At 35.6% G+C, this 21,842-nt stretch overlaps 1 protein-coding gene across 3 annotated transcripts in view; it reads left to right on the forward strand.

Moving 5' to 3' along the window:
- The window catches only part of LOC136025429 (mucin-2-like), a 163,589-nt gene that overhangs the window by 62,340 nt on the left and 79,407 nt on the right, over positions 1 to 21,842 (forward strand). For all 3 annotated transcript variants that reach the window (XM_065701458.1, XM_065701461.1, XM_065701460.1), the window contains exon 4: positions 603 to 864. In XM_065701458.1, coding sequence (XP_065557530.1) covers positions 603 to 864 — 262 coding nt within the window. The remainder of the gene's footprint in view (positions 1 to 602; positions 865 to 21,842) is intronic.

Raw genomic sequence — 21,842 nt, forward strand, 5'->3', positions numbered from 1 at the left:
TTGTTTTTTCAATGGGAAGATTTTGTCAAACCAATTGTTCTTGAACAATTAAGAAGGCCAAAATTGCATTGACTAATTGTATTCCCTGACTAGTAAAACTGTAGCAAATCTTAAAAAGGGAGTATAGGGAAGTAGCTTCTCTTTTTCTCTTTTCTGGTTTGGGACGGGGGTCAATAGCATGACTCTGTAAGCTCAGCCAGAGTCGACCAAGCTTTAAATGGGTACCTGGAGAAATCCAGGGAAGGTAAACAGGAAGGGTGTGCAAAAGCACTGGATGGCTGGCCCTCATTCCCCAGTTGCACTTCCTGGCTGAGGTGCCTTGAGATGGAGATTAGAACCGCTGGTTCAGACCTTAAGGGTCTTGTGCCGCCTTATTTATCTTTTTTTCTCTTTAGGGGCAATTCATGAAAAGGAAGTACAGGATAATAATCTTTTTTTTCTGTTTAGTGGCAGTTTTTTTTCAAAATTTTCATAGTTTCTTGAAGGTTAACGCCATCACAAAGAATGGAAATGAAACAAATTTCGAGTCGGTCATGAAAAATACTTTAAAGTAGAACTATGTTTGGTTCCTTAAAGTTTCATTATATTTGCCTTAATTCCAGCTCAAAGGAATATTTCCTGATGCAACTATTCACGTCACTAATATTTGGAAGAAAAGGCTAAGCTTCACATTATTGGAGGAGTTTTCTCACGTTTTCAAGCAAACACCAAAAACAAAAATATATGCTGAGGCTCGTCTCTCTCAATCTGGGCTGTCTAAGCATAAAATAAAGCAGACCTTGAATAATGCTTGTTCAAGTATTTGCAAGACGGAAATGTTCTCTTTGGTGTCTCCTGCTAAGTATGCTGAAATTGAGTCTTTGGGTGAGTGGGACTTTCTAATATTCTTAGTATTTTCACCTTTGTACCAAATTAGTTCTTCCTCAAGTAAATAAACAAGTTTTGGCCATTTCTCTTAAAACATAAAGTCGATCAGGAAAGGTAAAATCGTTCTTGAGCAATTTCTCTGGAAAAAAATTAAAATGCCACAAAACCTTGGTAAACCTATATAATATCAGGGTGTTCAGACAGTCAAGAATCAAACTTACCTCTATAATCAAAATTTTATTTTGAATCCAAATATGATATTCGTTTCCGTCGCAAATTAAATTTTAAGCCCTTTATATAGCCAAAATCGAGGGTCAATAAATGTATGGGAAATATATAATGTGGGCTGTGTTTTTGGTTAAGGATATATAGATAAGGTTGAATTTTAATTTACAATAGAAACAAATGTCATATTTGGATTGAGGATGAAATTCTAATTAAAGAGGTAAGTTTTGTTTCTTGGCTATCTGAATACTGTGTTAATATATAGTTTTATCAACATTTTCATAGCATCTTTATACACCCGCGTTAAAAAACCATTCTTGGGTCCTGTCGTTTACTTTTTATACAAAAACCTAATCTTAATTTGAAGACTTACTTTCCAATTCTTCCAAATTTTCAACTGCGAAAAAATTTGCTGTGTCTCGGGTATTCTACCCGGACATACCCCTTCATTTCATATATCATCTTTACAAATAGTTCTACACACATAGGTAAATCTACTCGGATGACTATTGATTTCGTCGTTTCTTAGCATCACCTCTTTACCCTATTCTAATTGAATTAGTCTTCTTAATTTTCATTTTCAAACAAATTCTTCCACCCTGACCCCTCAAAACCCAGAAAAATTGTTTTATTATTTTTTTGTGAGTAAAGAGTGACGCTAAGATTCCAATCAACGAAACAGAGGTTAGGGTCACACTCATCCCATCACTCATCCACTCTTAGGCGTAACATTACTAAGTCCCAATTTTGCGTTGTTTTTTGTCGCAACATGCAAATCAGTTGGCTTAATGCATTTTAGTTAGATTTATCTAGAAAAATAGGATATCAGTAAGGCTGTAGAATTTTCTTTAATAAATGAGAAGAGTATGTCTAAAAGAATGCTGCTAGTAACTATTGCTGTGCTACTTTTTTTATACTTTCTAATAATCTATCATGAAAGCAAAATCAGATCTTAGCGTAAATCAATGAAAAGGTTGGAAAAAGTACAAATATCTATCGTATTTAAAATGGTTCATATTAGAAAGAATTTAACTTCGATATTTTATGCAAATACTTGTTGTTTTTTTTTAATTCAACTTGGATTTGTTTTAAATTGTTCATGACCACTAAATGTCAGAATAAAAAAAATCTTCGAGGAGAAATACACGACTGCATGGGAGTATATTCTTTGAAACTAGTAGCTTATCAAGAAGTCTTTTGACCCCTTAAACAGAATGGTACTCCTTTTTTTTGTTTTTCAGAAATGTGAAAAAACAGTATGTTATTAGGGTGATATATTTTTACTTCTTAAAAAGCTTAAAAAAAAGTTTAAATGAGCCCTAATCTTTTGGGCCCTTGCATTCAATTTCACCCGGCCCCTTAAACTAACCAGCGGGGGCCCTAGCATCGAATTTTTACCAGACACCTCACCTAACTACCGGAGCCACCTAAAAAACAAATAAAATGGACACCTAGCATCAAATTTCATCGGGCTCCTAACCCAACCACCGGGGGTCCTAGCATCCGATTCCGTTGGGGGCCCTACCCAGAAATTGTAGCTGAGCCCCCTAGAAACTAATTCCAATGGGGAACCTTGCATCCAATTTCACCGGGGGCTCTAGCATCCACTTCCACGGGGGGGGGGACCTTAGCATCCAATTTCAAAAGTCACCTAACTTATTACCCCTTGCATCCAATTCAATCAGGGACCCTTGCACCGAAATTAACCGGGCCCCATACCTAACCACCGGGGGCCCTAGTATCAAAATCCATCGAAGTTTTAGCATCCAATTTCATCTGGGGGAGAGGGTTCAGCAGCCAATTTCACTGACAAGACATTTTTCAAAAAGTTTTAAGATTACTTTGATACTTATGTAATAAGGAATGTTTCCTTATGCTAAGGATGACGCATTCTTACGTGACTTGTTTCTTCGGTCCCCGTTGGGGTTCCTGCTTATAACTGCAGAGAACATACACGTGGGGTGTTACGTAATGACGAGGTACACGTGTGATGTTGCATAAATCTTTAGGAGATTTTATTTTCTTTCAACAGGTTTTTCTTTTTTTTCTCAGGGAACCTTTACAGTCCAAAGATTTGCTGTCCATATTAGAACTCGAAAGTGATTATCCCAATGGAATGGAGTGCTAGATACCTGGACCTAGACAGTCTTTATAATTCGGCTAATACGTTCTACATGATAAACTATTACAAGCTTGGAGAACCGCTTTTCGAGGATGCTAGAATGATTAAATGAATTTTGTGCTCCTATGTGGATGCAACAAATGACAGGATGAGGGGCAAATCAATTACTAGAAATGATTTAAATTTGGTACGCATCTGCATGATAAGTAATGCTCTCAGACTGTGTTGTCAGATAATATTGTGGGTTGTTCTTAGCGTATGTATTTAAAAAATAGTCTTTTACTCTATTTGAACTTGAACTTGCTATCAGAAATGAAATAAAAGCAAGATAATAATTATGGGTAGAATATGGTACATTTTTATATATGATCAAAAGTTATTTCTTTTCCTCTTCACTACACAGAAATTTACACTTATATTAAGGGCAATTTTGAACGAGCATACCAATGTACATGTGCTACCAGATGATTAAATTATGTAAACGATTACCTAATGAATTTTTAACCTGGATCAATAGATCCACAAGATACAAACTTTTATTGTACATACAGATTTTATTAATAAAAAGAAATTTACAAGAATTACTAAAACAGAATAAAAAAAACGTGAAAAAAGCTTATGAAGGATAAAATATAATAAAAAAGAACCATGAATCAAAGACAGGTTGGGTTCGTACCAACCAGCTCCAGAGCAGGAGGGTTGTTAATAGAGATAAACTTAAACCTTATTAAGAGTTATTTCTGAGGAGTCTTAATGAAAATCCCTCCTTTCTTTTGACTGAGTGTTATATTTCATTCCCCCATGGCCGAAAAATTCATTTAACACCTCCCATTTTAACTTTAATCTGTAGAATATGTTAATCCAAGCAATTGACGCAACCATGGCAATACGTGGCTGGCCCGTAAAATACAGAAAAATCAGTTAAATCTCAACAAACGAAAAAGCAAAACGTGACAAAAAGCTTATAAGGGTTAAAAGATAAGCAGAAAGAACTATGAATTAATGACAGGCGAGAACTCAAGCATTCAATCCCACTGGTCTCCTAGCATCCAATTCCACCATGCTCCTAGAAAACAATGCGACAAGGGAAGAGGGTTTAGCAAGCATTTTCACCAGGGGGCTTGTTAATAGAGGCAAGTTTAAGCCCTATAAGGAGGTATTCCTGAGTGAGTTTAATGAAAATGCCCCTGTTTCTTTGAGCAAAGGCTATGCAAATTCCCGCCATCGCGACAATATGTGGCTAGCCCACCTTAGCAAGCAATTACAGAGCGGAGAATTGTTATTAGAGACAAATTTAGGCCACACTAAGATATTTTTGAGGGCTTTTAACGAGAATACCTCGTTTCTTTGACTGAGCGTAAGATTTCACTCCCCCCAGTCGAAAAATTATTTTAAAACCTCCCAATTTAACTTTAATCTGTAAAACTTTAGTCCAAGTCCAAGCAATTCCCGGCCATTGACATTAAATGACTGACAGTTGGCACTCTCTAATAGGCATTATCAGACAAATGACATTGTTTGGGCTTTTTTCGTCGACAGTATTCGTTAACACTAGAATTGTTTGATTAACTTAATAAGAAATCCCTATAAGCGTTTCTTCTAATGACTCCTAGCCATTGAGGCCAGTGTTGCACAATGTACCAGCCCCCCGTTGACACCATTCTGGCGTGGCTATTCATACCTAAGGGTTTTTCAAGATGTTTCCCTTAAAATAAAATTTTTAAACTAAAAATAACCATTGTTATTGTTTGGGTAGCGGAAACTTACCATTTCCTTGTTATATTGTGATGTTCCATTGCAGTTCCAAGCCCATGAAAACCAATGGCTGACTCACGGTACTCTCTAGCAGGCATTTTCGCACAGATTACATTTTTTGAGCATTTTCATGCAATTCGTTTACACTTTACTATAGGGTATATTCATTTGTTTACAATAGAATCAATCGTTTAAACTGAATAGAAAAAAGCATCCCCATTAGTTTTTCTTCTGAGGCCTCTTATCAATAAATCTTAGCGTGGCAAAATGTACCAGCCCCCCAATGACGACGTTTTGGCACACATTATCACAAATAAGGGTCTTCAACCTTTTTCTCTCAAAACTAAATTTATAAACTAAAATTGACCATTGTTTTTATTTGAACAGGGGGAACTTACCATTTACTTGTTAGATTGTGATGTTCCACGGCAATCCCAAGCCCATGACAACCAATGGCTGACTCACGGCACTCTCTAGCAGGCATTATCGCATATATGACATTTTTTGAAGATTTTCCTGCAATTCATTTACACTTTACCATAACGAATATTTATTGGTTCACACTAGAATCAATCGTTTAAACTGAATGGAAAAAAAAAATCCCCATTAGCGTTTCTTCTGATGACTCTTAGCAATTGAGGTAAACGTAGCAGAATGTACCAGCCCCACGATGACACCTTTCTAGCACACATTATGACACGTAAGCGTCTTCAACCTTTTTCTCTCAAAATTAAATTGATCTTCTAAACAATTACCATTGTTTTTATTTGAGTAGCGGAAAATTACCATTTCTTTGCTCTACTGTGACGTTCTATAACAATTCCCAGACTGTGACTTTCAATGGCTGAAAAACGAAACCCTCTAGCAAGAAATATCACATATATGGCATTTTTGAGCATTTTCCTGCTAAAAAATATTCGTTTACAAGAATCGATCATTTAAACTTAAAACAAAATCCCATTTAGGGTTTCTTTTGATGACTCCTAGCACTTGAAGCTAGCCTTGTACGATGTACGCAAAGCACAATGTGCCAGCCCCAATGACACCATTCTGGGTCATATTATCACACCTAAGGGTTTTTCAACATTTTCCCCTCAAAAATTAATTTATAAGCGAAAAAATAACCATTGTTTTTATTTGAACAGCAGACAGTTTCCATTTCAATGTTAGATTGCGATGTTACATCGCAATTCCAAGCCTGTGACACTAAATGGCTTATACACTGCAAAATTTAAAACATTTTATCAAATAAGCCTTTTCCTTATTACCTCGATATGTAGAAACCCAGACCAACCCATGAACATCAAGACCAAGCCCTAGAAATCCAGGCAAAGTCATAGAAATCGTGAACAAACAATAGGAATCGAGGGTAACCACTAAAATCAAGACCAATACAGAGAAATCATAACCAATTAATCAGACCAAGCCATAGATATGAAGACCGATCTGAAGTAATCAAGAGATTAATATCTAGAAATCCAGTACAATTTTTCGAATTCAAAACCAATTCATAGAAATCAAGATTGAACTGCAGAAATCATAGCCAGTGCATAGAAACCTATACCAAACCGTAAAAACTAAAACCAAATCTCGAAAAATCAAGGTCAATCTCTAAAATCAAGAACAATTCAAAGAAATCAAGGGCAAAATCTAAAAATCATGATCAATACATACAAATTATGACCAAGCTATAGAAATCTAGACGAAATTAAAAAAGTTAAGGCCAAACCAAAAACTCAAGGCCAACTTCTAAAATTCAAGACTAAACCGAAGAAATCAAGTGGTCCATATTTAGAAATCTAAAGCAAGCCCATAGAAATCAAGACAAACGCAGAAAAATCCAGACGAACTCACAAAAATCAATAGATCAATATGTAGAAATTAAGAATAATTCTTAAAAATCAATACCAATAAATAGAAATCGAGACCAAACTCTAAGAATTAAGACCAAATTGAGCAACATCTAAAAATCATGAGTAATAATTAGAAATCCCAACGAATTCACAAAAATACAAACCAAACTGAAGAAATCAGGACCAACCTCTTAAAATCAAGACCAACCCGAAGAAATCAATAGACCTATTTGTAGAAATCTGCAGTGACCCCATATAAATCATAAACAATGCATAGAAATCCAGACAAAACCACAAAACTCGTCAGATCCATATATAGAAATCCATAATAATCCTTAAAAATGTAGAACAATACATACAAGTCAGGACCAACCGCATGAAATCCAAATCAATTCATAGAAATCAACCCCAAACTTAAAAAATCAAGGTCAATCTCTATAAAAATCAAGACCAAACCGAAGAAATATAGTGGTCAATATTAAATATCCAGGCAAAACCATTGAATTCAAGAGACCAATGCATAAAAATGAAGACCAAAACTTAGAAATCAAGACCCCCCCCCCACAAGAAATCAAGAGATCAGTATGTAAAAATCCAGAAGAATCCGCTAGAAATCATAACCAATTAATAAAATCTGGACGAATTTCGCCAAGTCATAATCACTGCACAGAAATCCACGCGAGTTCATGAAAACCAGGGTTAATCGTAGAAAACCAGACCAAACCATAGACATCAAGATGAAGCCATAAAAATCAAGAGATCAACATGTAAAAATCCAAATCATTGCTTAGAAATCATGACCAGTGCAAAGAAATCAAGACTAAACTAAAAAAAAACAATACCAAACTCTAGAAATCATGGTCAACTTCTAAAAATCAAGACCAATCCAAAGAACTCAAAGGCCAACATCTAAAAATCAAGATCAATAGATACAAGCATTGACCAGACCCTAGAAATCCCAACGAATTGGTAAAAGTAAGGACCTAACTGAAGAAATCATTTCCAATCTCTAAAAAATCAAGACCAATCTCTAAAAATCAAGACCAATATGAAGAAATCAAGTGATCAAAAGACCAAGATCTAAAAATCAAGACCAATCCGAAGAAGTCAAGAGGTCAATATGTAGAAATCTAGAGCAACTTCATCGAAGTCATAACCAATGCTTAAAAATACAGAACTCCCAAAAATCAAGAGATCAACATTTAGAAATCCAGAACAATCCTTAGAAATCATGACTAATACATAGAAATCCAGACCAAACCGTAAAAACCAAGACCAAATTCTAGAAATCCTGGCCAACCTCTAACAATTAAGACCAATCCAAAGAAATCAAGGACAACATCTAAAAATCAAGACCAATACATACAAGTTATGACCAGACCATAGAAATCCCAAAGAATTCGTAAAAATAAAGACCAAACTGAAGAAATCAAGGCCAATCTCTAAAATTCAAGACCAATTAGAAAAAATCTAGAGATCGAAAGGGCAACAGCTAAAAGTGATATTATTAGGTTTTTATAACCTTGGAGTGAATATGTATAGACTTGGCTCAAAGAAAGGTGGCATTTCCGTTAAAACCACTCAGAAATAGCTCCTAATACCGCTTAAATTTCCTGCTAATAACAAGCTTCCCCCTGGAGGAATTGCTTGCTAGCCCTCCCCCCTGGTGGATTTTCTTGGTAGGAGCCTGTTGGAATTGGATGCTTGGACACCGGTGGGATTAAATGCTAGGGTTCTCATCTTTCTTTAATTAATGGTTTATTTTCCTTACATTTTACTTCTTACAAGCTTTTTTTTACTTTTTTTCGTTTGTTGAGTTTTAACCGCATTTTCTGTCTTCTACAGGCCAACCAAATATTGCCATGGTGGCGTGAATTGCTTGGACTAATATGTTTAAAGTTAACCGCTTAAAGTTAAGCTTTGTTAAATTAATTTTTCGGCTGTTGGGGGACTAAAATCTAGCACTCATTCAATACAAATTATGGATTTTAAGACCCTGCAGAAATAACTCTTACTGAGGTTTATATTTATCTCCAATAACAACCCTCCTCCTCTGGGGGACTAAAATCTAGCACTCATTCAATACAAATTATGGATTTTAAGACCCTGCAGAAATAACTCTTACTGAGGTTTATATTTATCTCTAATAACAACCCTCCTCCTCTGGATTTGGTTAGTAGGATCCCCATTTTTTTTAATTCATTGTTCTTTTTCTTATATTTTATCCTTTTTAAGATTTTTTCACGTTATTTTCATTTTTGATTTTGAATTACTTTTTTGGTGTTTTAATAATTCTTGTAAATTTGTTTTTATTAAGAAAATTTGTATGTAAAATAAAAGTTTGTATCTTTTAGGTTTATTAAACCAGGTTAAAACTTTGACAGGCAATCGTTTACGCAATTTAATCATCTTGTTGCCCATATTCAATAGTGTGCTCGTTCAAGAATGCCCTTAATATGAGTGTAAAATTTTGTGTCGTGAAGAGGAGAAGAAAAGACTTTCGATCATATATGGAGGTATACCATATTCTACCCTAATGATGCTCTCGGTTTTGTTTCATTTCTGATAGCGGGTTCAAGTTCCAATAGAGTAAAATAATCCATATCTAAAACAATGTACTAAGAGCAGCCCGTAATAATCTCTAAAAGCAGTACTTAACATGCAGGTGCATACCAAATTTAAGTGATTTCTAGCAATCAATTTTCCCCTCTGCTTGTCAGTTTTTGCAGCCATATACGAAAACGCAGTTCATTTAATCATTCTAATGTACGTGAACAGGGGATTCTCCTAGCGTGCAATAGGTTATTAAGTAGAATGTATTAGCCAAATCAAAATATTAGAAAGACTTTCTTGGTCCAGCAGTCTAGTGCTCCATTCCATTGAGGGGAATCCCTTTCGAGTCCTAATGTGGAAAACAATCTTCGAAATATAAAGGTCCCATGAGAAAAAAAAAAGAAAAACGCATTGAAAGAAAATGAAGCCTCTTAGAGTATTATGTAACATCTCCCGTGTACATCGTCATACCTTAGGCAGCTCTACGTGACTGTCCTCCATAGTTATAGGTGGAAATCGCCCGTGGGGCCTGAAGATACAAGTCAAGTTAGAATGTGTCACCGTTAACATAAGTAAACATACTCTATTACCTAAGAATCAAAGAAATCTTAAAACTTCTTGAAGAACGTATTGTTGGTGAAATTGATTGCTAGGCACCCCCTCCCCCCAATGCAATTAGATCCTAGAAACCAGATAGAATTGAATGCTAGGACCCCCGGTGGTTAGGCTAGGGGCCCGGTGAAATTGGATGCTAGGGTCCCCCCGTTGAAAATGAATGCTTGGGCCCCCAGTGAAATTAGAAGCCAGGTGCCCCATTGGAATTGGTTGCTAGGAAGCCCTGCTGGAATCGCTCGCTAAGGCCACCGATGAAATTTGATGCTAGAACCCCATTGGAATGGGTTACTAGTCCCCCTCTCTCGGTAGTTATGTCAGGGGCCCTCGATGAAGTTGGATGCTAGGGGGCTAGGTCCAATTGCTTGATAGGGTTCCATGTCTTAAGGGTCCCCCCTAGCGGACCCCCGAAGGCTTTTTCCTGGCTCTCGTGGGTTTTTAATCATAAAAATCAAGGAAATCGTGATTGTGTGGGACCTTTTTTAAAAGAAACTACAAGGTAAAAATCTTAGAAACCCCGATTCCGCGGTGTCTCGTAGGTTATTTAAACATAAATATCAAAGAAATCTTGGAGATTCTTCCCCTGGCCGTCGTAGGTTTTTAAACACTGTCTATTATGTAACAAGGGAGCTTAGAATACAATAGTAAACATTTCCTATGACCCAACATGCACCTGCTGGCTCTCATGGAAAAGACGGGATAAGGCTCTCATGGAATGGCAGGATAGGGCTGTCATGGAATCCAGGGATAGGGCTGTCATGAAATCCAAAAATGGATACTGTTCCCTTCTCCCACAAACACACAGAAAATACCCAAGAGAATTCCAGCCCCGCTGACAACTTCCCCCAGACTTTTCACTCCGAATATTTCTTCAGGTAAAATAAAGTTAGCAAAGAGAAAGTAAGACAAATTAAATGATTTTCTAACATAAATCTAGGAAATTCTTCCCTTATAATGTCTCCCCTGGAACGCTCAACCCCAAAAACTTCCTCAACAGTAAGTTCTCACCTTAAAAAATTCCCTGCAGAAAAAGTCCCCCTGAAATGTTGGATGGGGGGGGGGGCAAAAGATTTTATCGACTGGCTGGTTAAATTTACTGACTGTTTTGGTCAAAAATTAGCATACTGTTCATTTTAAATACAATACGTAAAATCACTGCACAAGTCGTTAAAACCGCTGCATTTACCAACCGAGATTCAGATTTTTGTACATATTAGGCCACTATTTTAATGCAGTTCATTTAACCAAATAGAAAATTGTGGCACCATTTTTAAAATCACGGCAAGAATTGATAAACTGCTGCGTTTACTAACCAAGTTCGAAATTCTTGTAGATTACATGTTAGTATTTTCGTGGTCTTTATTGAATCAAACAAAGAATTTTAGCGGCGTCGAAAAGATCGAGGCGCGAAGCACCATGATTTTAATGCCTTCTTTTCTTTACCGAGTTAGCAAAACATTTGTGGGGGGGCGTCCCCCATCCCACCATATGTGACGGCCCTGCCCGAAGGATGTCTCTGTATTTCCCAATAACAAATCCTGCATGTCAACAATTGGTAAATTTTATGACTTGCATCCCTTTCTTTGAAGACTATGGGAGGCCATATGATCACTGAAGATATAGTTATGGGACTTTTCAACTATGCTGAACTTCAAAGATTCAATTCGATTGATTTTGAGAAAAACATGTGGGAGGGGAATAGTTACTTTGCATTCTTTATGGTGACTTGAAAAGTGTACTAGAACTTTTAATTTCCATTCAAATGAGCCTCCTCTTCTGGGACTAACGGTTGGGTTTAATCATTTTTCACGGTATGTACCTCTGCAAACCCCTGCAACCTCTGCAGCAGGGTTTCCTGATACTCTAAATAGGATGGTACTAATTTACAATAAGACTTCTTAACTTCTAGGGGATTTCCCCCCTCTTTTTCAAAAATCAGGCAATTTTTCTTACTCTCATTCCTTTTGAAGGGTATCATTGAACTTAATGAATCTTCTATGTTTATTAAATAAAATAAAACAAGTTTTTTTAACTGAAAGTAAGGAGCGACATTAAAACTTAAAACGCACAGAAATTACTTCGTATATGAAAGAGGCTGCTTCCTCATCAACGCCCTGCTCTTTACGCTAAAGTTTGACTCTTTCTCTCAATTCTTCTTTTTAAAACAGTAAAAAACTTTAGCGTAAAGAGCGGGGCGTTGATGAGGAAGCAGCCTCTTTCATATACGAAGTAATTTCTCTGCGTTTTAAGTTTTAATGTCGCTCCTTACTTTCAGTTAAAAAAACTTGTTTTTTTTTATTTAATTTCTGAACGTTTTTGAATCAATGCATGTTTTGATTTTGGCTCTCCGCAGAGGAATAATCAAAACGAAATTTGCATGTTTTTTTTTTTTTTTGGCTAAATGGCTTTCTCATAATTTTGATCAAATGATTTTGAGAAAAAAAAGAGCGGGGGACGAAGCCTAGCTGCCCTCCGATTTTCTGGTTAATTAAAAAGGCAACTAGAACTTTTAATTTTTTACGAATCTTTTTATTGGTAAAAGATTTACGTAACTTATAAATTAGCTTACGCAAAGAACTTTTGTATTCTCATGTTTTTATTACATATATGAGGGGATTCGCCCCATCGTCAGTACCTCGCTCTTTACACTAAAGCTTAAATTTTATCCCAATTCATTAAGAATGAGCCCTGAATCACAAAAGCCGTAGAATAAATAGTTGAAATTACTAAAAATACTTTAGCGTAAAGAGCGAGGTATTAGAAGGAGGTGAGCCCCTCATATGGGTAATAATTTCTGTTTGTTTTAAGTTTTATTGCTGTTCCTTACTTCCAGCTGAAAAAGCTTTTTCACATTTATTTTTTAATTGTTTTTTTTAAATAATGCTAGTAAATCCTGCTCTCCCTTCATGGAAATTTTCTTCTCCCATGACAAATTCTCGATGGAAAGTTCCCCCAGCGTATCCCCCTCTTCTCAACCCCTCCCCCCAACCAAAAAAATCCTCCTGAAAACGCCTGTATACTTCCCAATAACCATTACTATATGTAAGCACAGGTCAAAGTTTGTAACTTGTTGCCCCTCCCACGGGGACTGTGGGGGAGTAAGTCGTCCCCAAAGACATAGTTATAAAGTTTTTCAACTACCCTGAATAAAATGGCTATCTCAGAATTTTGATCCATTTACTTTGGGAAAATAATTAGCGTGGGAGGGGGCCTAGGTGCCCTCCAATTTTTTTGGTCACTTAAAAAGGGCACTAGAACTTTTCATTTCCGTTAGAATGAGCCCTCTTGCAACATTCTAGGACAACTGGGTCGATACGATCACCCCTGGGAAAAAAAAACAAAAAAAAAAAAACAAAAAAACAAATAAACACGCATCCGTGATCTGCCTTCTGGCAAAAAATGCAAAATTCCACATTTTTGTAGATAGGAGCTCGAAACTTCTACAGTAGGGTTCTCTGATACGCTGAATCTGATGGTGTGATTTTCGTTAAGATTCTATGACTTTTAGGGGGTGTTTCTCCCTATTTTCTAAAATAACGCAAATTTTCTTGGGCTCGTAACTTTTGATGGGTAAGACTAAACTTGATGAAACTTATATATTTAAAACCAACATTAAAATGCGATTCCTTTGATGTAGCTATTGGTATCAAAATTCCATTTTTTAGAGTTTTGGTTACTATTGAGCCGGGTCGCTCCTTACTACAGTTCGTTACCACGAACTGTTTGAAAATCAGTAAAAGAAATTCAATTGTGTTAATGCCTCTTTTTCAAAATTCAAATCAAAATTCTGTCTTCGTTAAGTTTCGGTTCCAATAGGGTGGAACCGTTTTTTACTTACAGTTCACTACCATGAACTGCTTGATTCATTATCATGAACTACTTGAAAAGTCAAAAAATTAAGTTTATGATTCTGAAGAAAAGTTGTTTCGCCGTGGGCGCTAGCGAAAAAGACAGCAATACATATTCGAGTGGGACCGTTAAGAAGGTCGTTATACAGCAAACCTGGTCTAAATGCCACGTTAAAAACTAGTTTTTTATACGTTTTTTATCAAAAGGCTATCCCAACATGTTGCCAAACAAGGAAAGTTACTGATATAGGCTGAATAGGGTCTTTGACATTAAAACCTGATTTTGAAGAAAGAATATGAATAATAACGGTTGATAATTCAACACACTATCTCGGATTTATTTCAGGTGTATTTGCCTTTGTTAAAGGCTTGAGAGAGAAACCACTGCACAATTTAGCTAAATACAATGAGACTGAAACAGTTTTCTTATAGACTTGAAGGTGCAGCCCGGTTCAAATTATACACCACAAGGAACTCTCCTAATATGTTCCTAATATGTCTCCTAAATAATTTCCTCGGTGGAAAATTTCCCTACGCGCAAAATTGAGCAAAGGATGCGTTGAGAAAAAAACAGTGTGGTGGGTGGATTGTTTCCCTCTAATCACTTTTGGGTCTTCGAAAAGGTATTAGAATTTTTAATTTGAAAGTGAATGAACCCCTCCCCGCCCCCAAAGCTTATGCAACCACACCTTCCGTATGAAGTGCTTCAATGAAGAAAATCCCAGACATTAATAAATTGAACCCTTGTGGCTCCTTACTAAAGGCAATGCTATAGGATAGCCTCTGACTAAAATTAAATATTAAATTTTTTTTAAACTGAAAGTAATAAGTAAAATTAAACTTTAAAATAAACAGAAATTATTCCGTATATAAAAGGGGCTGTCCCCTCCTCAACGCCCCACTCTTTACGCCAAAGTTTTTATTGTTTTAAAAAGTAGAGTTGTGAGAAAGAGTCCGACTTCATTGTAAAGAGCGGAGTATTGAGGAGGGGACAGCCCCTTTCATATACGGAATAATTTCTGTTCGTTTTAAGTTTTAATGTCATTCCTTACTTTCAGTTAAAAAAAGCTTTCTTTTTTATTTTATTTCTGAAAGTTTTTGAGTTAAGTTTTGATTCTGAAAATCAAGTTTTGATTTTGGCTAACCGTACATAAATAATTAAAATGGAATTTGCATATTAATTTTACTTTTTTAGGAAAAAGGGGCGGTGGAGGGGGCCTATTTGTCTTCCGATGTTTTTGATACATAAAAAGGCCACTAGAACTTTAATTTTATTTCCACACGTTTTTAATAGTAATAAATATTCATAACTTACAGATTGACTCACGTTACGAAATTCTATATTTGAATATTTTTATTACGTATATGAGGGGGTTCGCCCCTTCGTCAATACCTCGCTCTTTACACTAAAGTGTGAATTTTGTTCCAATTCTTTAAGAATGACCCCTGAATCATAAAGACCATTTAATTAGAAGAAATAGTTCTTTTTAAATTAATAAAAATACTTTCAAACAGTTCGTGGTAACGAACTGTAGTAAGGAGCGACCCGGCTCAATAGTAACCAAAACTCTAAAAAATGGAATTTTGATACCAATAGCTACATCAAAAGAATCGCATTTTAATGCTGGTTTTAAATATTTAAGTTTCATCAAGTTTAGTCATACCCATCAAAAGTTACGAGCCTGAGAAAATTTGCGTTATTTTAGAAAATAGGGAGAAACGCCCCCTAAAAGTCATAGAATCTTAACGAAAATCACACCATCAGATTCAGCGTATCAGAGAACCCTACTGTAGAAGTTTCGAGCTCCTATCTACAAAAATGTGGAATTTTGCATTTTTTGCCAAAAGGCGGATCACGGATGCGTGTTCATTTTATTTTATTTTATTTTTATTTTTTTTTCCCCAGGGGTGATCGTATCGACCCAGTTGTCCTAGAATGTTGCAAGAGGGCTCATTCTAACGGAAATGAAAAGTTCTAGTGCCCTTTTTAAGCGACCAAAAAAATTGGAGGGCACCTAGGCCCCCTCCCACGCTAATTATTTTCCCAAAGTCAACGGATCAAAATTCTGAGATAGCCATTTTATTCAGCGTAGTCGAAAAACCTTATAACTATGTCTTTGGGGACGACTTACTCCCCCACAGTCCCCGTGGGAGGGGCAACAAGTTACAAACTTTGACCAGTGCTTACATATAGTAATGGTTATTGGGAAGTATACAGGCGTTTTCAGGAGGATTTTTTTGGTTTGGGGGAGGGGTTGAGAAGAGGGGGATATGCTGGGGGAACTTTCCTTCGAGAATTTGTAATGGGAGAAGAAAATTTCCATGAATGGAGAGGAGGATTTACTAGCACTATTTAAAAAAAAAAACAATTAAAAAATAAAAGTGAAAAAGCTTTTTCAGCTGGAAGTAAGGAACAGCAATAAAACTTAAAACAAACAGAAATTATTACCCATATGAGGGGCTCACCTCCTTCTAATACCTTGCTCTTTACGCTAAAGTATTTTCAGTAATTTCAACTACTTATTCTACGGCTTTTGTGATTCAGGGGGTCATTCTGAATGAATTGGGATAAAATTTAAGGTTTAGTGTAAAGAGTGAGGTACTGGCAATGGGGCGAATCCCCTCATATATGTAATAAAAACATGAGAATACATAAGTTCTTTGCGTAAGCTAATTTATAAGTTACGTAAATCTTTTACCAATAAAAAGATTCGTAAAAAATTAAAAGTTCTAGTTGCCTTTTTAATTAACGAAAAAATCGGGGGGCAACTAGGCTTCGTCCCCCGCTCTTTTTTTCTTAAAATCATTCGATCAAAATTATGAGAAAGCCATTGAGCCAAAAAAAAAAAATATGCAAATTTTGTTTTGATTATTCCTCTGCGGAGAGCCAAAATCAAAACATGCATTGATTCAAAAACGTTCAGAAATTAAATAAAAAAAAACAAGTTTTTTTAACTGAAAGTAAGGAGCGACATTAAAACTTAAAACGCACAGAAATTACTTCGTATATGAAAGAGGCTGCTTCCTCATCAACGCCCCGCTCTTTACGCTAAAGTTTTTTACTGTTTTAAAAAGAAGAATTGAGAGAAAGAGTCAAACTTTAGCGTAAAGAGCGGGGCGTTGATGAGGAAGCAGCCTCTTTCATATACGAAGTAATTTCTGTGCGTTTTAAGTTTTAGTGTCGCTCCTTACTTTCAGTTAAAAAAACTTGTTTTTTTTTATTTAATATCGTAAGGAGCGAGGTATTGAGGAAGGGGAGTAACCCTTCATATAAGTAATAATTTCTGTTCGCTTTAAGTTTTAATGCTGTTCCTTATTTTCAACTGAAAAAACTTGTTTTTTATTTAATTTCTGAATGTTTTTCAATTAATGCAGGTTTTGACTTTGGCTAACCGTACACAAATAATTAAAATGAAACTTACATGTTAATTTTACTTTCTTTGGATAAATGGCTGTCTCAAAGTACTGCTTGGACGATTTTGACAAAAGGGGTGGTGGAGAGGGCCTTGTTGCCCTCCAATTTTTTTATACTTAAAAAGACCACTAGAACTTTAATTTTATTTCCAAATGTTCTTATTAGTAATAAATATATATAACTTACATATTAACTCATGTTACAAACTTCTACATTCGTTTATTTTCATTACGTACATGAGGGAGTTTGCCCCCTCGTGAATACCTCGCTCTTTACTCTAAAGTACGAATTTTTTTCTAATTCTTTAAGAATGACCCCTGAATCACACAGACCGTTTTATTAGAAGAAATAGTTCTTTTGAAATTACTAAAAATACTTAAGTATTTTTAACTAGAATGCAGGTTTTAATTTTGGCCAATTATACACAAATCATTAAAATAAAATTTGCATATTAACTTTACTTTTTTTTGGCTAAATGGTTTTCTCAAAGTTTTGATTGGACGATTTTGAAAAAAAGTGGTGGTGGAGAGGGTTCTTACGAATATGGGGGGGAGGGGGGGTTCCGCCTTGTCAATACTTCGCTCTTTAAACTAAAGTGCAATTTTTGTTCCGATTCTTTAAGAATGACCCCTGAATTACAAAGACCGTTTAATTAGAAGAAATATATACAATGATTTTTGTATGCTTTGAGTTTTCATGTTTTTCTTTAATATCAGTTGAAAAAACTTGTTTTCTTTTATTTAATTTCTGAACGTTTTTGAATTAATGCAGGTTTTGATTTCGACTAACCGTACATAAATAATTAAAATGAAATTTGCATATTAATTTCTCTTTTTGGCTAAATGGCTTTCTCAAAGTTTTGACCGAATGATTTTGAAAAAAGGGGCAGTGGAGAGGGCCTAGTTGCCCTCCCATTTTTTTAATACTTAAAAAGGCCCCTAGAACTTTAATTTTATTTCCAAACATTCTTATTAGTAATAAACATAAATAACTTACAAATTAACTCACGTTACGAACTTCTATATTCGTATATTTTTATTACGTATATGAGAGGTGTCACCCCCTCGTCAATACATCGCTGTTTACACTAAAGTGCGAATTTTGTTCCAATTCTTTAAGAAGCTCTTAATAAATATTTGCGAGAAAGAAAGTTGTTATCCTGTTTAGCTGTATTATCAGTGTTGGAATATTTTGGTCCAAATTCCAAAAGAATGATTCGATTGTTTTTTAATTAATGTACCTGCATTTTGGACCTTTTCATGGACCAATTGGATTTTTATGCTGATTTCAAATATATGGGTTTCATGAAGTTTAGTCTTGCCCATCAAAAGCTAGGAGCCTGAGAATATTTACCTTATTTTGAAAAAAAGGGAGAAACACTTCCTATAAGTCATAGAATCTTAATGAAAATCAACCCGTCAAATTCAGCATATCAGAGAATCCTATTAAAAAGGTTTCAAGCTCTTATCTGCAAAAATGTGGAATTTTGTATTTTTTGCCAGATGAAAGATCACAGATGCGTGTTTATTTGCTTTTTTTCTTTTTTTTCTTCCTAGGGGTGATCGTCTCGACCCAGTGGTCCTAGAATATCGTGAGAGGGGTCATTTGAACGGAATTTAAAAGTTTTAGTGCCCTTTTTATGTGACCCATTTTGTTCAGTATAGTCGAAATATCTAATAACTATGTCTTTAGGTGTAAAATAAACCCCCGAAGCCCCCTGGGGAATGGTAGTAAGTTGTGAACTTTGCCTATTATTTACACATAGTATTTGTTATTGGGAAGTATACAGCCATTTTTTTTGGGGGGGGGCTGTGCTTGGAGTGGATTTCCAAGGGGAACATCTTCCTCGGGGAGGAAAATCTCGGGGGAGTGAATATTCCAGGGAAATTTTTTGCTTGGGGGTGAACGAATTATTATTCGAAATTCTTTTTATTGTCTTACATTTTCTTTGCCAAATTTTTATGTAGAGGTGTTCCGGGGGAACTATCCAGGGGCTTTTTTCCACATATTTTGTTTTCGGGGATATAATTTCCACAGAAAGGGGCATTTCTGGAGTGATCGACAAACTGATAAGAGATTAAACTCTTATTGAAAGAAATGAAAGCTAGGGAAAATTTTTCCCGGTAAATCGCTCACAAGCAGTTTTAAAGGGAGGGGTATTCTCAGCGAGGATGGAACTGTCTGAAGGGAATTTGACGGGGGGCGGATGCATTTTACGATGAAGAGAATTTCCACGGAGGAGCTTTCCGTGAGGGAGAGGTATATTTCATAAAGGGTGAGCCAGATTTCTCGGCATTATTTGAAAAGCGAGCAAAAATTATGCCATATATGAAGGGTTTTCCCCTCCTCAATACCATAATCTTTACTCTAAAGTTTGAGTGTTTACTAAAATCGAAACACAGGGGCTTTTAATTAGAATAGGAAGTTTTTTTTAAGGGCTAACAGTTTTATCGTAAAGAGCAAGGTATTTAGAAGGGGGCAACCATTCTTATTCAGAATAAATCTGCCGAAATTAATATGCGTATTTTTTTAATGGACGGTGAGCCAAATTCAAACCTGTATTAGTTGAAAAACGTTCAGAAATTAAATTAAAACAAACAAGTTTTTTTTAACTGAAAGTAAGAAGCGACATTAAAACTTAAAACGAAAAGAAATTATTTCGCATGTGAAAGGGTCTGTCCCTTCCTCAACGCTTCATTCCTTGTGCTAAAATTTTTATTGTTTTAAAGTAGAGTTGTGAGAAAGAGTCAAACTTTAGCGAAAAGAGTAAGACGTTGAGGAGAGGACAGTCCCTTTCATATAAGGAATAATTTCTGTTCGTTTTAAGTTTTAATGTCGCTCCTTACTTTCAGTAAAAAACGATTTATTTTTTATTTATAACCGTCTATAATCCACTATAATCTCTTAAACTACTCAAATTCTCCAAGGTTTAAACTTTTAATAGTGAAGGTTTAACTTGAGAAATACGATCTTAAGAAAATCTGGCTTAGAACCAGATTCAAAAGTACATATTGTGCTACAAATAAATTTTAGAGTTTTGCAAATACATTTTGTATTTTGGAGTTTTCGGTATTAGAATTCTGGCTTTGTTTATGACGAAGTTGGCTATTTATTTTCTGCCATTCACCTAACATGAGCTGAGTTTTAAAACAGTTCATGGTAATGAACTGTAAGTAAGAAAGGACGCGGCTCAATAGCAACTGAAACTCTAAGAATCGGAATTTCAATGTCAATAGACATATCAAAACAAGTGGCGTATTTCGTTGATTCCAAATATATAAGTTTAATTAAGTTTAGTGCTACCCAACAAAACTTACGAGCCTAAGAACACCTGTCTGATTTTTAATAAAGGGCAGAAACAATCTGTAAAGTCAAGGAATTTTGATGAAACTTGCAATATTAGATTCAGTGTATCTGTGAACACTCCTGCAGAAGTTTCAGCCTCCCATTTAAAAAAATGTGGATTTTTTTTTTCAAGAAAAAAGCTGATCGATACGTTTTCTTTTTTTTCTTTTTTTCTCGAGCGTGATTAAATCGAACCAATAGTCCTAAAATATCGGGAAAGGGCTCATTTGCACGAATATTAAAAGTTCTTGTGTTTTTTTTTGGAGGGTGATTAGCAAAACACCCCAGCCCCTCCCCTTTTTACGCCTCATTTACCCAAAAATATCCAACTCAAAATTTTGAAGTAGAGTCATTTTTTCAATATAGTAGAAATTTTATAAAGTTTTGTATTTGGAGACAAACAATACCCCATCCCCCTATCCCGTGGGGATAAGGCCTTAAGTTATAAAATGTTCCCATTGTTTATGTATAGTATATACTATCGGGAAGCAAACATACATTTTTTGGGGGAGGGGAGAGATTTTGTGCTTGAGCTGGGTTTATTTGGGGATAACATATGGAGAGAAGTTTTCAGGAGTAAACTTTCCATCGGAAATTTTACACTGGAGGATTTAACAGAATCTATGCACGAATTTTTGTGTATTTGTTTGACTTTATCTTTGCCCTCAATTTTGCATGTGGAGATGTTCCAGTACAATCGTCTGAGGAAAATTTTTAATGTGTTTTGATTTCTTGGACATAATTTCAACAAAAGGGAGATTTCCGGTGTAAACGGAAAAACGACTAAAACCTAGTCTTTTTCAAATGAAATGGGTTTCCTAGTAATTTATCTGCTTCTCTTATCATATGTCAGCATGCTTTAATTTCATTTACCCCCTCCCTAAAAAAATAAATAAAACGAAGTCTCAAAATGAGGGGTTTCTCAAAAATTATCATTTACCTGTCTTGTACCATTCTTGTTTAACCATTCTTGTCTAACCATTTACCATTTTTGTACCATTCTTGATTAACATATCTTGTACTATTTAATTATTTTGAAGCTCGTTATAACCTTTTCAATCAGAAAAGAAGCTGGTGAGGAGAATTTTTCTGGCTGAATCTTCTGCATGAAATTTTACGGAGGGACTGGGGATTTTTAGCGAAAATTAAATGGTCCAGAATGACATTTTTTGGGATGGGGTGTATTTTGCGCGGGGGGAACTTTCCACAAATGAGTTTCCCGTGAGAGTAGGGAATTTTCGTGGAAG

This window comes from Artemia franciscana, chromosome 3 (genome assembly GCF_032884065.1).
Source record: "Artemia franciscana chromosome 3, ASM3288406v1, whole genome shotgun sequence".
Lineage (NCBI taxonomy): Eukaryota > Metazoa > Arthropoda > Branchiopoda > Anostraca > Artemiidae > Artemia > Artemia franciscana.